At 44.4% G+C, this 17,460-nt stretch overlaps 1 protein-coding gene across 2 annotated transcripts in view; it reads right to left on the bottom strand.

The window, feature by feature from the left end:
* Ccbe1 (collagen and calcium binding EGF domains 1) overlaps window positions 1–17,460 on the bottom strand; it is a 234,984-nt gene that overhangs the window by 10,423 nt on the left and 207,101 nt on the right. For both annotated transcript variants that reach the window (XM_006526021.4, NM_178793.4), the window contains 3 exons: window positions 15,818–15,970; window positions 9,031–9,134; window positions 3,924–4,044 (listed from right to left, as the gene is read on the bottom strand). In XM_006526021.4, coding sequence (XP_006526084.1) covers window positions 3,924–4,044; window positions 9,031–9,134; window positions 15,818–15,970 — 378 coding nt within the window. The remainder of the gene's footprint in view (window positions 1–3,923; window positions 4,045–9,030; window positions 9,135–15,817; window positions 15,971–17,460) is intronic.

Here is a 17,460-nt window from a genome sequence, read left to right on the forward strand (position 1 = left end):
GAATGAAGGCCCATGTTCAGATGGATTATCCCCATGTTAAAGTTTGCTGTGGTAGTCCGTGTCTATAAACTGAGTCCAGAGGGTGAGTGGGTCAATCTAGGAAGGTCCTAATGGCTTGCTGCTCAGCCAGTCTATCTGAACTGTGAAATGGAGACAGTGATACAGAAAGACATCAAGACGTTGACCTTTGTTCTTCATGTACACACACTGAGAATGCGTGCACACACAGAGAGCAATGCATGTGTGCGCAGGTACTCACACACACCAGAAGTAGAAGTTTGACCACCAGGGAGACCTACATTTGAATCCCTAACAATTTGCTTGAGCAATTTGGACCTTAGTCTTTTATCTCCTAATCTGAATAAAATTCCAATATGCAATGGTTGTATTAGATAAAAATTCAGATACCTGCACATGCTACATGGCACAGTACTTCATACACGGTAGGCACTAAATGACTGCTAGGCTTCCAGCTTTGGTATATTTGCCTCTTGCCACATCGCTGATGCCACCTGCTTCCTACCAATCTTGTTCACGCTTTGCCCATTCTTTGCAGCTCTATTGCGTGTCTCTTAACGATAGAACTTTCCTACTTTTAACCATTACCATAAACTCCTCAATCCCCCAAGATGGGGAGCCTAAGCTCTCTCCTGTAGGCACTATATATACCTACTTCAGGCGAGGGAAGAGTAGGAAGGTGTTCTGTCCATAATTTGCTATGGATGAGTGTAAAGAAGAGCCCTTACGTATTCAAGGTACAAGAAAAGTGAAACTGTCTCTACATCCACCACTCTAGTATGAAATATAAAGGAAAAGCAATTTGTTATTGAGGAAAGGACAAGAGTATATAGAACTGTAGGAACTGCAGAAAGGCGAGAGTGGAATAAAGAGAAAACCCACTGATAGTGACTCAGCACAAAGGAACATCATCCTACCATTGGAGGGATTTGAACAGTTGAAGACTGCTGAGCACTGAAGGTAAATTTAGTGACAACAAAGCCCCAAACTAACTACACATTAAGATGACCCAACTTCCTGTTATAGATCTGACAGAAGAAGAGGGGACCTGTGGTGAAGAGTGATTATCAATTCCCTAGGCTCTAGTGTTTATCTACAAATGATATGCAGCATTTAATAAAAAAAATGACACACATCAATAAGCAAGAGAAAAATTAACGAGTGGCTACCAAGAGATACAACAGTCAGCAGAGTCAGACTCTGAGGTGATTCAGACAGGAGCCAGATGCTAGAGTATGTCATGTATCAGTTCTTTACTACTCCCCATGCTCTGTAAGGAGCCCAATTTGAAAGGAGAAAACCCTGCAGTGGCTTCTTTTGCTCCAAGTTCAGTCTTATACTTACTGTGCCATATTATCTCCTTTGAGTTGTATCTAGCTCCTACTAACAGAACTCACAGTAACAGCATGGAATAATTTTTAGGATCTTGAAAAGAAAACAAAGAACCAAAGGCCTTAGGTTTTTCTTATTAGGAGAAGTCATTTCTAGTTCACAGAATAATTAAGGCAAAGTTGAAGGCAGTTGATGTTTCTTTCAAATGTGTCTCAAGTCCCAACTCTCAATACTTATTCCAGGTACATATTGAAAGAGTTTATTTGGGAAGGGGACAGATCACTGTTGTAACTATTGCATGTCTGATAGCAGAAAGACAAGCTAGAGGTGAGATGTCATCTGCAGCTAACTAATCAGTAGACATCAGGATCACTGTGTGTCAACTGCCTTTAAAATGTAGGATCTTAGTATGCAGGACCCTGTTATACCATTGGAGGCCAGAGAGCTGGAGTCACTCTTTATCTCTAATGCCAAAGGGTCCAGCCCAGGGCACCCTCTTGTACTATTGCTTTAGTATGCAATTCACTATGGGCCCTGGGTGGAATTTCTGTTTCTAAGTGAGAAGACCTCATGAACTCTCTAGCCACTCTAATACATCTCATAGAAAAGCAATCCAAGTCTAGAAATAAGTGACAAATTCTTCATGCATTTCAAAAGCCCATCTTCAACCACACTGTTTTCTCAAGTACCCTGGACAGCTCAAACCATGTTAGAAACCAGATGACAGAGCTGGAAGGCAAACTAGTGAGTCATTTCCAAAAAACCAAAAAACAAACAAACAAAAACAAAACCACCCAATAACCAATGAATCTCCTCTTCCAGTAGCTGTCTTTGTTCTAGTGATATATAGACATCCTGGAGATACAAACAAGAGCATCCACTTACAGAGGGGCTGGGACCACTGTGATGGGAATCAGTTTGTAAGGAGAGTGCTCCTACCTCCTTAGACAAAGCCAGAGGATGCTGGTGTGAGGCATCTGCCTGAGAAAATTCTGTCTGATACATAGACTATTCAGACCATGGGATGAACAAGAAGATAAACTAAAGCCCTGGGCTAGTTCTATGTAGACTGAGCCTCAGGATGGAGACTAGAGGATTAAGACATAAGTAAAGCACTCAATCCTTTGGAAAGAACTCTGAGCCTTGCCTTCTACTGATATTTGATAAAAAACTTAGCCATGTTCTCCTGCTCTGATATGTTACTGATCTTCCTTGACCTGATCAATCCCCCAAACCCACCTTTGACTGCAAGCTACATGCTCTCTCCCTACAGCCTTGATAAGAAGTACCTGTGTGCAGACCTGGAGGGAGGTATATACCTTTCTTGATTTTTTTTTTTTTTTTTGAGAGAGGATGTCCTCACACTCACAACAATTTTCGGCCTCTGCCTCCTTAGTGCTGAGATTATAGGTGTATTTCTGGGTTACTTTTCCTGTGTGTAGTCATTTATATGTCACCTCTTCCCAGATAAAACATCAGAGGTTGGAACCAGCACTATGCTGAATTGATAACCAGGGACAAGACAGCCATGGTTTAGAGTAACACACTAACTCTGACGTCATTCCGTCTATTGGTGTGACTCTACTGATGTATGTATGGAGAGGTACACAATAAAGCATAAAACACCTCAGAACTTGAAGAAGTAAGTTCTCACTGTATCTTTCCTGAGAAAGGACAGGACATTTTATATCTTCTAATTAAGTAATGATGAATCCCTAAAACTGTACCCTGATTGAAAACAAAGACAGCTGTACAGAGCACAGGCCAAGAGAGTCCTCTGGTATACAGCCCTAGAACGGAAAAGCCTTGGCAAAGGAAAGCCTTTGGTGGATACCTACAGCTGGTGTGGGGAGAACACTGGTGGCATATGTCTCACGGGAACTTCCTGCATGGTGGAAACTTCTTGTATTATGAGGTTGATGTGGAGAATAAGTTCCAGGGGAGTCTATAGTTGCCAAAACTCAAAACTCAACAGTGGAATGGCCTACCTCATTATATGATCTATACCTCAACAAATCCCACCTACGATATAATAGGAGTAAGAGCAGAGTTGAAAATGCATTAAGTAGTAAGAGAAGGTAGAGAAAGAGCCAAAGAAAGTGGTGCTAGGGCTGGCTGCGACTCACAAGAACTGAATGACTCTATGAGTCTATTACTCTACATTAAAGTTTTTCTAGGGTGAGCTTAACTAACAGTCTTCATGGTGCTTTTCATTGGTTTTTGAGATAGGATTTCATTATGTAGTCCAGGCAAGCCTCTAACTCATGGTTCTTCTTCCGCTGTCTCCCTGAGTACCAGGATTCCAGGTATGTAGTACCATACTCAGCTATAAAAATGATCGTTAGGAATTTTATCTGACACTAGAAAATTTACCCTTTCTTCCTAAGCTACAGAATCCAACTCCCCATGGTGTTTCCTTGTACAGGCATGTTGCCCTGCATATCCAGTTTCACAGAAGCTGGAGAGCACTGTCCAGCCTCACTGAGTGTGAACTCTCACTTGGTTAGCCTCTGGTTTAGCTGGTGGAGAGGGCAGAAATGCCACCAGCTTCTCAGGCTCTTCTTCATACTCACCTGGTGGGCCCTGTCCCCCAGGCAGGCCAGGAGGTCCTGGAAGGTAGGCGTTTGAGGCCAGTACCTTGTCACCATTGACATACTTGCCCAGTTCAGCGGCATTGTTGGGGAGCAGCGCCATCTATAAAGACAAGGCAGACCTGGGTCAGATAGCCATGGTGGCCTCATGAGGAAGTTGATGTCTGAGTCATCTGTAGAGGCTAAAAAGCCAACTCATGATTTTGTTCTTAACTGTAGCTAGTCAGAGTGCCAGAGAGATCCAGTCTAACCAAGGAGCTGTCCAGAGCAAACTTCTTGCATGAGAAGCCTATGGAGTCAGAAGTTGAAACCAGATAAATTCAGGGTTGCAGGAACATCCATAGAACACAGTTACCACGACTGATCAAACATGCTAGCTTCATACTTCGAGTTTTTCAAGTAACGACTTTATAAATCGAACATATATTCATTATATGTGCTGTTGGTATCTTGTAGACAGCTATGACTTAAAAATAAATAAATATATGGAACAGGGGTCATATGATGGAGGAACAAAAGTAAATCCACTCTCAGGGGCCATGTGTCAACTCTGACCACTGAATCCTGGTCCACTGTTACCATCCACCCCTGGTTGAGACACTGAGATGTGAATGCAGGTGTGAGGTCTCTGGCCTTGGGGTAGAGGAGCACTGAAATCTCAGCCTTGCCAAGGTCTACCTGTAAGGCCTGGATCTCATCTATAAATGAGATGGTATCATTTGCCTTAGAGCTCTGCTGTGCAGGAAAATGGACGCCTGGGCCCAGAGTCCAGCCCCTGCTCCTGCCCAGTGAGGAAGGCTCTGCCAGCGCAGGACAAAGCAGCATCTTTAGGTTAAGTCTCCTAACCTTTCTAGTTTTCACTTCCATGTCTATAAAATGTGGTATGTGTGGCTAGATGATCACATCTTCTTATTCAAACGACCATAATCTGGCGTGGGGTGGGGAATCTACCATGGTTGGGTTTTAACGTGGTTCTTGTTGCTTCTTCATCTTGGCTAGCTCCAGTGTTCATGTTACATTCAAGTTATAAGATGAACCAGTGCATACAACCCTAGTGTTCGAGTTGCCTGTAGATCTCATATTCCTATGGCAAATTGGAAGGAAAGGTAGCGACTAGCTATGTTCTCCCAGAAATATCAGGGAATATCATCATACTTGTGGAGTGTGAGTTTTTGGGGGGCACTATAGCAATATGAGTAGGTCCTGTACTTCTCCTCAGTGCCAATCAATAGACTTCCAATCACCATTCTCTCAGATCATATTTGCTATGTATTAAAGCAATCATCTCAGAGAGCTGTTGGCCCAAGCTAGCTAGTCGCTGAATATGGAATGCTCACTGTTAATACTCAGCTCATGCTTTGTAGATCCAGAGCTTGCCCAATACAGAGTTTGCCCAGCCAGCAGGCACTGTTGTAAGTCTCTTATGAGCAGTAATAAGACACCATGGAAACTATATTTAGCAGGTGCTATCCCCTTTCACTCTCTTCAATCACCATGAAGTCACACCGTTGAGTTGGCTTCTCTGTAAGATGTCCTTTTATTTGAGGCAGGACTTTATTCCATACTGTTTCCACTTCCTCATTGTTCAGGCTTCTTTAGAGCACTGTGGGTGCTCAGCAAACACTTGCAACACCATCTCAATTCTCCCTATGGATTAACTGTGGGTTGCTGGTTTAAGAGGGTCGAGATCCTCTGCTCTCTCTATAGTGGCCTTTGGAGGCTGAGCACACTTGTGGTTTAAGAGCTGCTGAGCAAGCTTACTGAAGGGCTATGCCTCTCTCTTTGGGGTCTTTCTCCCCTGGTCCTCTGTAGCTATCCCACTCCTAGCAGTCACTTTAGCCAAGAGAGAAAATTTCAAAAGAGAAACCAACAGGCTGTGTGGCCCTCATTTTTTTTTCTCAGGGTTCAACTGGAAGCTGAATGGAAGGTACTCTATCTGTCCCCAAGATCCCTTCCCTTTCTCACCAAATCATTTCTCTTTTCTGACTCAAAAAAGGTCTGAATGGACAATACAAGCCTCAAACAGGAAGTGTCACAGAACTAATATATGCAGCTTAGAAAATGGCTAAAGCAAGCACACATAGTGAACTTGTAGAACTCCCAGCCACTCTGATCCCCCTTAGGGTGCTGTGCCGGTCTCCTTCCTTCCTTCCTTCCTTCCTTCCTTCCTTCCTTCCTTCCTTCCTTCCAAAGTAATCACTGTCCTGACTTGGACAATATTTCCTGCAGTATACAAACAATCCCACACAGCAGTCCTTATCTGGACACCATGGTTTACATAAACCTTGCTAGTTAAAAACTGACAGGTTCCTTATATTCTGTATGTTGCTGTTTTATGGGCCTTTCTTTTCCAGTTGATCCCTTGAAGAGCCCAGGGATTTGATCTGGGGCATTTTCTGTAGCTAGAGTTCTACCTGCTGTATACTCACGGTGGAGTTCAACATGTGTGCATACAAGTTCAGTGAGAGACCCTGTCTCATACTGGGAGGTTGGCTGCTTTCCAACACCCTACCCCCATACCTACTTCTTGGACAGCATTTATCTGAGCAAATCAATGCCCCATGTTCTATGAAAAGAACAGATTGTATCAGCAGTAGCAAGTGAATGTTAAAAGTAAATGATGAACTACACCAGGGCTCAGGTGAAGGCCTGGATTTTAAGTCTGACATCTTGACCATGCACTTTAGCCCTGAGAACATTAGCAAGTTTCTTACAAGGCTATGGTAACAGTTAAGTGGGAATTTCTATATAGGACTGCTCCTCATACCACAAGAAGCTATATATTCCAGGAGGTACCCTTTTAAAGAGTATTAGCCCCCAGCTGGGTATGGTGACCCATACCCGTGACATCAGCACTTGGGAGGTAGAGGTTAGAAGTTCAAGGTCATCCTTCACTACATTGATAGTTCAAGGCCAGCATGGGTACTGATGAGACCTGTTCTCAAAGAAGAAAAGAGGAAGAAGAGAGGGGAGAGTAAAATTAGAAGACTAGAAGAAGAGGAAAGAAAGGGAAAGAAAAAAAAAAAGAAACAAGAATAGAGAGAAGTTTTGATGGGCAAAGGGCTTGCCCTAAGCTTGATCCCCAGTGCTCATGTAAATGCAGGAAGCACACATCTACAGCCCTGCACTGGGGTGATGGAGAGTGTAGTGGGTTGGTCTAATGCTGCTTGTATTCTAAAGCTAACTTTGGGCCCCCAAGACTAGTTGCCACAGAGTCAAGAGAGTCTCTGCGGTAACCAGATGTGAACGCTGGGTGACCCTGCCCCCAAGTTATTTCTGATTGATACATAAAGATACCACCAGCCAATAGCTGGGCAGAAGAGACGTGGGGGATGGTGGTGGTGGTTTAGGTTTTGCAGACTTGGGGTAGAAGGGAAGTTGCCCTAGGTTAGGAAGAAGGAGAAGCTGCCACAGGTTAGGAGTAAAGGAAACGTGGCCCGGTGGGCTGGTCAATTGAAGTTAAGAGCAGAGCAGTCTAGATAAAACATAGTAAGTAATAACTCAGAGCTATGGGCAAGAAGGGAGATGCAAATAGCACGAAGGCTAGGTATCTGCCCATCTCTTGTGCTGCTTGAGGCCTGTTAAAAATATAAAGGCTGTGTGTGTGTTTCTTTTAATCCGGAAACTCAATAACCAAAAGTGGGTTAGAAACTTCTTAATATTTCCCAGCTTGCACAGATAACAGAATATTGCAAGGTGATTAGGAGCACGCCAGAGACAGCAACTGACTTTGCCTGGAACAACTTGTAATACTGAGTGCCTTAAAATCACTGCAGCTGGAAAGGATTTATGGAAGATCATAGGTCACTTCCAGAGAAGGAAAGTGAGGGCAGCTTTGTGTCTTGGGACCATAATCAGCTGCCTCCTCCGAGCCTGATGCTCTAGCTTGATGAAAGGCGAGCTTAATGCTTCTACAAACCTTCCTAGTTTCCTCTAAAAATGCTAACATCAATTCAAGTGTCACCTGGGGCTAGCTGTATGGGAAATATTTCTTCCTTTCTCTTTGTTTATACTGGCACACAGTCAAGGCTTCCTGCCTGTCTACTACATCACAAGCTATTTATGATTAGGTCCATATATTTTTTTTTACTCAGGATTATGTAACTATATAATATACAGGTATGCATGAGCCTCTGTTAAAGTTGATCATGACCTCCGCAGCCTATGCATCAGAGGTTGGAAATGCTACTTCCCCTCTCAGCCTGTTGTTTTGATGGACTAGCTGGTAGCTGGGGTTCTCATTACGGTGGCTGCCAGTTTTCTGGCCATGGAAAAGAGATAGCGTCTCATGTTTACCCCTTTGCCCTTTAGAATAACTGACTGCCAAAGTTAAACAGATTATACACACCCTTTTGATCTCCCGGGAGCCTTGAGTGGAAACCATTAAACAAACAAAGCAGCGTGTTTATGTTTGGGCAGCTGAAGAACCATTTCAGAGTGGCCGACAGGCCAGCAAGTGCTCTGACCTCAGGTGTAATAAACACCAGCTCAGGCCTGTCACCCGAGGATTCAGGCCACTAGATCCATCATGAGGCCCCTCCACACAGCTGGATGACATTACCAGCACCCCTGGTCCCCGTCTCATCAGGCGGAGTCTTTAAGAAAGGGAGTTGGCCCTCACGCCTGGTGACAAGAGGCACTCAGAAGACAGCTTTCCCAGAGGTATGTTCGTTCCCAGACCATAAAGTTCACATGATAAAATAAAGGCCCCGCCCAACGAGGTCAGCTTGCAGAAGCTTTAAGGGAGAAAGCTCTCAATGAATAAAACATAAAATGTCATCGAAAAAGGTCTGCCCAGGACTGTGAATCTATACCTTCTATAAGAGGTCATGGCGATATTAGCTCTACTCTTTCAAGAACTTTGCATGCACCCATTGCCAGGCCTGCTACAGCCACCCCCTCAGGTCTTTGCTGTGTGTTCTGTTGCCATTGAAGTGCTTGGCTCTGGAGAGGCGGAACAACTGGAATCCATATCTAGATGACATCAACTGCAATGAATGCTTAAATAGAATGAGCTATGGGCTCATTCACCCTCCTGCCCCCAACTCCCCTGCATGGTGTACCCTGCCCCTTGCAGAGCTCAGCGTACCTTCTGTTTCAGCTGCAGCACGGTCTGCTTCATCTGGGAGAACTCTTTGCATGTGGCGCAGCAGGTCCCGGCTTTCACCTCATTCTCGGACTTCTCTTCATGCCCTGGGAAAGGAGATAGGCTCAGCTTCAGCTGGGAGGTTGTTGGGCCAGATGCCTGGAGAGATGGCACTGGTGGGGCCGTGCCTGGGCATGGGGTACAGAAAGGCTGAGCGTGCAAGGTACAGGGGATAGGTGTTGACAGTTTTATGGTTCTCAGGTTTTCATAGTGACTCTGTCAGATGACCCAGGGTCAGGGGAGAGGGGAAGGGTCAGAGAGAGAGGCCCTTCTACTCTTTGGAGCCAGTTGTTCTTTGACATCCCGAATGTGTGAAAACACATGTCATGGTCCTTTTTATTGGCATCCCCCATGGGTGGAAATGTGTGCATTTGTCTTTGCTTTCTAGAATGGTGGCTCTATAACTCTGACACAATTTTACTGTTCTCCAGGGATCAGAGTTCACGTGCAACACCCAGGCAGCAGCTTGCACAATACTGCTTTCCCCCTCTCCCTCCCTGACAGTGTAGTATTCAGCGGGTAGACCATGGCCCCGTTGAGTCTGAAAACAGGGCTTTGCAGGAGAGAAGACAGCTTGAAAATGATGACATGAGTTGTCATCCCCTTGGGTGTATCACTCAATTGTGAGAGATGGGTACCATTCCTCTGTCCTAGCATCTACAAATCCACTTGACCCCAGGCCGAGCTATCTGTTCCCGTGGGTGTTTGCCATTCTCTACTCTGAGTGTATCTGAAGCTGGCTTAGGATTCACCTCTTCACTATGACAGACACAACACAATCATCTGCATGGAGACATCCATCTTTCTGAGTCACTCTTCCACCACCAATCAGCAACATAGGGGACAAAGGGCTTATTTTTTGCTCCCAATGCCAGGTCATAGCCTGTCACTGTAATCAAAGTGGCAGGAAATGGAAGCGACTAGTCATACCCAGTTGAGAGCAGAGAGACATGAGTGCATGATTTTATACTCAGCTCACTTGTTCCTCTTTCATACACTCCAGGCCCTGAACCTGGAGAAGGATGTTGCCCACTTGCGGGTTGGGTCTTCAGTTAACAGTTAACATAATCGACGCACCCCCCGATATACCCCCGTATGCCTATAGACCAAATCAGTTGAGATAATTCCTCACTGAGATTCTACCCAGATAACTCACAGTGTCAAGTTGACAGTTGACCATTTACTCTAACCACTACTCCACCCTTCCACCCATCTCTCTTCTGTAGTCACACACTGTATGACATAGGTATTGTGAACGGGAGCTCAATGAACATTTCTACGTCATGACTTACATCTGACTTTGGTGTAAGGCCAAGCCACCAGTTGAGGGTTCTCGTACAGGAGTGAAAAGCCCAAATCCATATCCCTAGCTTTCACAGTCTCCACTGAATTTTCCAAGTGTTAGTGTGGCGGAACCACTGTTTATTAGCATTACAGGATAAACCTACTTTGTCACTTGGCTCTGGACTGATGTTAAAAGTTAAACGAAAAGTTAGAACTGATACAACCTTAGCGTTCTTTTACAGGTAAGTGCTGTGTGCAGACCACACAATTAAAAGGGCCACCAAACTGGCCCTTTGGGATGCAGGGTAGGCACAAAGGGAGGATGTTATTGGAGTTTCTGCTAAGAATATCCAGATGTGGTCAAGCAGATCCAAGGAAGCCACTCTATTAAACTTACTGTATATCTTAAACATGCCTTGACCTCAATTTTGCTGACTCCCCAGATTTTAAAGATGTAGTACTACTTAGTAGCCACACGGGGGCAGGGAGCTCTAATTCTTATGAGAGTCGGGTTAAACATTCAGAGCGTTAGAAATGTAAGGGCTTAGATACTATGGTAACATTATCAAATAAACTGAGGGGAAAAAACCCAAGAATGTGCTTCATGTGGGAAGTGCCACAAGTGAACAAAGCCTTTTAGTTTAATAACTTGACTGTGCTGTTTTGTGAACTCAGTCCTGATACATCACAACCATTGAGGGATCTTTGAAAGCTTCTTTGGAATCTCTTTGCACCCATCCACCTGGGGGTGGCAGTAAGGGACAGTGTCAGCATGTTTTAACATTGCCCATGTTAAGAACTTGCTAATCTGTGCATTATCAGAGCTTGAAAGTTATTTGAAACACCTGGTGGTGTTCTGAGTCTTTGAACTGGAGTGATTGACACTTGGGGGTCACGGTAACTTTATCAGAAAATAAACACCAGTTGGAAAATAAAGACTAGTAAGCTAATCATGACGGAGCCAACATTTGCTTCGTTGTCTCCCCATGGTGCTACACAGACTCCCTTGTGTCTCTACTGGCTCCAGCTCTGGGTTTTCAAAGATAAAAATCAAAGTGGCCAAACACTGCTATGACATGTCAGATGGCTTGTATCACGCATCCAGGATAAAATCTTTCAAATTGGTGGAGGTTGTCCTGGGGCCATGCCCCTTCTATGCTAGCCTTCCACATTATCATTATCATTGTCATTATTGTTATTATTATTATTAATGACTATTATTATTTCAGTTTTAAAATTTACTATACTGCCTTTGCATGTGCATGCATGTGAATGTACTCATGTGCCAAGGTTTGTGTGTGGAGGTCAGAGGACAACTTTGTGTGGTTGTTTGTCCCCTTCCACCTTTACATGGGCTGTGGAATCAATCTCATGGTATCAAGCAGCTATGACCGGCAGCTCACTGGCCCTGGACTTCCATTTGCAATTTGTCCGACTCTAACGTTGTAGACATTGAACAATGAAAAGCTTAGGAAATATCTTTCCCTAAAGATCGTCCCTCAAACTCAAAACATATACCAGTCAGGGAGAAGTGATTTTTGGTCATATGTTTATACTCAATAATCATTATCTTCATTTTAAAAAAAAGAGCGATGAAATACTGGGCTGACTAATTTGCTCAAAGCAGATGGAAATGCTTAGCTGCCTCATGTCTGGAGGGCTCTGTTTGCTGTGAGCACGCCTTATTTTTGAGTTGCTCGTTCAAATGTGAAATCACTCACCCTTGAGATACAGTAAGAAATGGCCCCTCCACAGAAGGTGTTAGAGTTGGGCATACTTTCAAGTCTGAGAACTTGCACAGAAAGAGGACAAGGAAATAAAAATGGCAGGCAGGACTTGCATTGTTATGGGGACCCCAGCAAATTTGGAAAAGTTTTCCAAGTGTAAAGGGGTCCAGGAGCTGGAGATTAATAGTGTCCGCAGACACCGAGGAAAACAGGTCCAGAGCGCGGTCACACAGTCAGGGAGCTCTGATCCAACCCTGGTCACCCACGCATCTGAGACAAAAGCCTCAATGGCAGAATTGCCCAGATCCCATTGGCTTGTTGGTTTGTCTGTCGGGGATAGTACAGATTATTAGCTGATGCAGGAGGGCCTAGCTCGCTGTGGGAGGCACTATCCCTAGACAAGTTGTCCTGGGCTAAACATCAAAGCTTACTGAGTGTGAGCCTCTGAGTGGGCCAGAGAGTGAGACAATCATTTTCTGATGGGACTTGAGGCCTGCTCCACAAGAAGACATTATCAAGCCAAGCACTTATGGTATAGCTAGGAGAGAATTTCCTACCATTATTCAATTACACAGGGTTGAACCATCTCCTAGTGACTTATCATGAGGCCTATAGACTAGGGCATCTCTCAGCTCTTACCAGAGAACCTTCTGTTTGCAGTAGATGATGATCAAAAACCACAACTGGCCAAGGTGCAGAATATATGAAACTGTATGAAATTCTCAAAAAAACTAAAAGAAGAAAAGCAAAACAACAACGATAGAAGCTACGCGACCTCTCAGCCTCTCCTCCTCTCACCTTTGCTAAGCCATCTTCTAAAGATGGGGCATAGGTTAGTGCTTCTCACGAAAGCAGATCCTGTTAGTGAACTGATGGACCACAGTGGTTCATGCCCTGAGGAACAAGGAGAAATGTGCATGGAGAAGCTAGGAGTTCCTGCAAGGGAGGGAAATTTCTGGAGGCCAGAGAACTAACGAACTTAGAACATCAAATCCTATAGAGGCCTCTGGAACTTCCATCTGGTCTTTCTTCTTCTTGCTCTTGATGTCTCTGTCCTTGGAGACCATTCTGCCCAGGCACTTCTTGTGGGAAGCGCCAGCTCTGTGCTATGGGTATCTGAACCCTAACCAGCACGGATTTCTGGCCTGCCACTCAGAAACACGTGTTTGTTGTCCGGATGGTTTTGCTCTGCTTTGGGCTCCTCACTATAGCCACTCAGGCTACCCACAGCAAACTGTGTACAGGCAGCTGGAAAGCCAACTCTACAAAATAAAAATGATTGTAGGACTATTTCCCCCAGTCCTACATATTCATGAATTGGTGACTAGAGGGAGGCCCCCACTGTCAATGAACACCTTCATTTCAATAAAGGACACAACCTAAGAGATACACCTCACCTCCTCCAGATATGTTACATCTCCCTGAAATAGGCCACACCTCACTGAGATAGGCCACACCTCCTTGAGGTACACCATACCTCCCCGAGATAGGCCACACCTCCCGGAGATAGGCCATGCCTCCCTGGCTCTCTCCCATCCTCTTTGCACATGGGGCAAAACTGCAGTGATTTTTAATTTTGAATAAAAAGTGGTCTCTAAGTTATTTTCTCAATTAAATGTTGTTCCTCAAAGATTGCTGTCCCTTGATCTGTGGTGTCCACTTAATTTGTGGGCTCCACATGATTTGGAGTTGTGAAGGTGTCCCCTTGTGTAGTCCCTCTAGCTCATGCGCAGGATCCCTAAATGCCCTGTTCTGAACTGGCTCTGAAGAGTTATTTTGCATTTACGTTTTGCACATGGTGGCTTCTCCATGACTCAACTGAGATGCCCTTCAGAATCTGCCTTTGTAGTTGTTCCTTGTGAGGCAGCTGGTCTCCAGCTGTCTGCTGCCTCCTGGCCCTTTTTGAAGCTGAGGCTCCATCTTGTGATTGTCCAGATGTTTCTGGTTTTCTCATCTCCCTGCACATCTCTGTGCATGTGATTTGCCCCAGGAGCCTCCTCCCTTCCCAGGGATGCCTCAGGTCCTCTAACCTCTAACTCACACACTCTCCCTCTCCCCCTCCCCCTCCCCCTTCTCCCTCTCCTCCCTCTCCTTCTCCTCCTTCTCCCCCTCCCTCCCTCCCTCCCTCCCTCTCTCTCTCTCTCTCTCTCTCTCTCTCTCTCTCTCTGTGTATATATCTGTGTGTATGCACGTGCACGCATGTATGCAAGCATGCATGTTCATAATGGCACAGACCTCAACTTCTGACCCTCTAAATGGCTAAGGACTTCTCTGCACCAACACTGGTAGCAAAGATGATTTTGACCCAAAGGTCAATCCAGCTGGAGGGTTTATTGGCATTCGTCTCCAAAGGCTAAAATTCTAAAACTTAATGACTAGCTTGGCACTTGGCAGAGGTATTAGAGTTACTTTGCAAGTGAATGTTATAAGCACTTGCCCACCAAGCTGGGAATTATTTTCTTTCTCCCCTTCCTCTTTCTTCTGCTTTTGCATTATTCTCCCCCCACCCCTTCCTTTGGACTCAGAGAAGTAACCCGTATATAGGCTGACCCTAGGCTCCAGTGAACAGCCATCTTGGCTGAATCTGGCTGCTGTATTGATGTCCAGCAGTCTCAGAGCGCCATGCAGAAGCCCCAGCTGGTAGAAATTTTGTAGCTAACTGTGGGCTGATACAAAATGAGTTATTTGACAGATCATATGTGAAATGCAAGAATAAAGTTTGGAATTTAAACAAATGTCCTCTCTCAACTTGGTGTAAAAATTTACATGCTCTCTCATTTTCTGTTTTTTATCTGATCATGAACCAAACAACTAGTTCACAGATGGGCACATGATAGAGACTGCATTTTGACTTGTGCTAAAATAGACTGTGGCCATATGTAGAAATTATACAAATACATATTTCAGCACATTTTCTTTGAGAGAACATGGTACATCTGGCTCCTTTCCTGTTCATTCTAGATTCTTGGAAACACACAGCCAAGTGCTACTGATTTCTCCAGAGGCACGCCACCTTCCTCCAGCATGTGCCACCTTCCTCCAGCATGTGCCACCTTCCTCCAGCATGTGCCACTTTCCTCCAGCATGTGCCACTTTCCTCCAGCATGTGCCAGCTTGCAGCAGCTGACATGGGCCCTGCTCCCATCAGCTCTCTATAGAATGAGTCTAGGTCCCACTTGTAAGTGCCCCATCCTGCACAGAGTCCCCAAAGGAGTGCTGGGCTCCCAAGTACTTATAATTTACATGTTATGTATAATACATACTACATGTAAATGCATAAAATTGGATAAATAATACATTTACAACATTAAAAATAACACTATATATAGTATAATTATAATATGAATTATAGATTATACCTAGTTTTATTTTATATAATGATATGTATATATTATATACATATTATATATCTATAATATATACATATCATAAGATATTATATGAAATATCATACATATAAATATATAATATGTATTATACATATAAGATACATTTATAAGATATAAATTTATAGAAATATATAAGACATAATATTGCATATGTATATATACATATATATGTATGTGTGTGTATATATATATATATACACACACACAATTACACACACATATATGTATATGTATGTATATGTATATATATATATTTCCTAAACTGACATTCTATATAATATCTAATAGAAGCATGCACACAGTTAGAGGTATTATGCTTATCCTGCTTACCAGTGTCATTGGGGTATTTGTCTCCCCTTGTGCAGGTCCTCCCATCGTCCTCAAGGATGTAGCCCTCCCGACACTCACAGTGGTAGCTGCCCATGGTGTTGATGCAGATATGTGCACAGAGAGTGGTATTGCTGGTGGCACATTCATCGATATCTGGTTTGAACCAAATGCATAGAATAATTTCAACACAGCATCCAACATGACCCTGGTCCCTCTATATTGGTATGAACAAGAGAAACTTCTAGATCTGGACCAGAGAAGCATAAAGTCCAGTTAGTTCTGGGAATGTAAGCCATACATAAAAACTTTACTTTGGGCCCTGTCATTATAGACCTAGAGTAGTGGAGTTCCTGTCTGTCATGTGGCTTGGTGCCTCAGAGACTCCCGTGCCTGCAGAGCGTGACAGTGTGACCAGCCCTAAGCACTCCCCAGGGTGGAAGGTGACCAGCAACATAACTGACTTCTCACAGGAAGCTCAGTGCGAGCTGAGGTTTTAGATCCCCCTTTTTAATGGGAAATTTCAAACAGCATGATGGCGACCCAAAGGTCACTTAGGAACCATCTCTTCCCAGTTAAGAGGCATGACAGTAACTGGAAACAGCTACTTCTAACGAAAGTAAATAGTCAGTTGGACCTCATGGAGAGAGGTTTCTCCAGGCAGCCCCTGCTCCATACTGACCCAAGCTGACCCCTGGTGATCTGTGGAAATGAGCCATGAGATCATCAAACAAAGGACCACAATCGAGTCAGCGTGGACTTTGTCCCTCAGTTCCCTGTGGCACGGGGTGGAAACAAAAATGTTTCTCATCACAATAAAAAAAAAAAAAGAGGAAGGCTGCCTTCCACTTCCTGACCGCTGGATGAAGACACCTGGCTGTTGTGGGTGGGAACAGAGACCCAACCTCAGACTCCACACCCATGGGAGGCAGAGCCTGGCCCTGAGCTTCAGGCAGTGGACAGCTTCCTAACTGCTCCCTGGGCAGGCTGCCAAATACCTTGCTCTGACAGGAGCTGAGGGCACCAAGGAGAACGGTGGCAATGTGGGTGTTTCCCCTGGCAGTACACACTGCCACCTAGAGGCTGGAGTTCCCAGCTGAAGCCTACATGGAAATGTCCCTGGGACTATGCATCCTTTTGTTCTGGGTTTGTTCTGTGATTTTACGTTTTTGACTTTTTTTTTTTTTTTAATCAAGGTCTCTCTATGTAAACTTGGTTGTTCAGGAACTCAATAGGTAGAGTAGTAGACTGGGCTGGCCTTGAACTCAGAGAGATCTCCTGAGTGTTGGATTGATTCTTAGCTTCTGATCGTTTATTTTCTGTCTCACACCATTCTAGTTTATGTAGAAGATTGTCCCTCTTCTCCTGCTCTTATCTCTCCTCTGTCCCCTCAATCTAGCTCCCAATGACATCCTTGTACATAACTTGTTTTGATAAACATAATAAAAGAAAGCCATTGGGTGATCCACAGGCTTAAACCAAACTACACTCCATTCCACAAGTACAAGGACTTCAGGGGAGGAATCACACACTAGAGCTGCTCCTCTGAACTGGTCCTGCTGCTGCTGCTGTAGCAAAGACAACAAAAAGCAGTGGTACCGGAACTCAGCATGTCCCTGGGAGCCGGAAATGCATTTCCTACGCAC

This window comes from Mus musculus, chromosome 18 (genome assembly GCF_000001635.26).
Source record: "Mus musculus strain C57BL/6J chromosome 18, GRCm38.p6 C57BL/6J".
Classification (NCBI taxonomy): domain Eukaryota; kingdom Metazoa; phylum Chordata; class Mammalia; order Rodentia; family Muridae; genus Mus; species Mus musculus.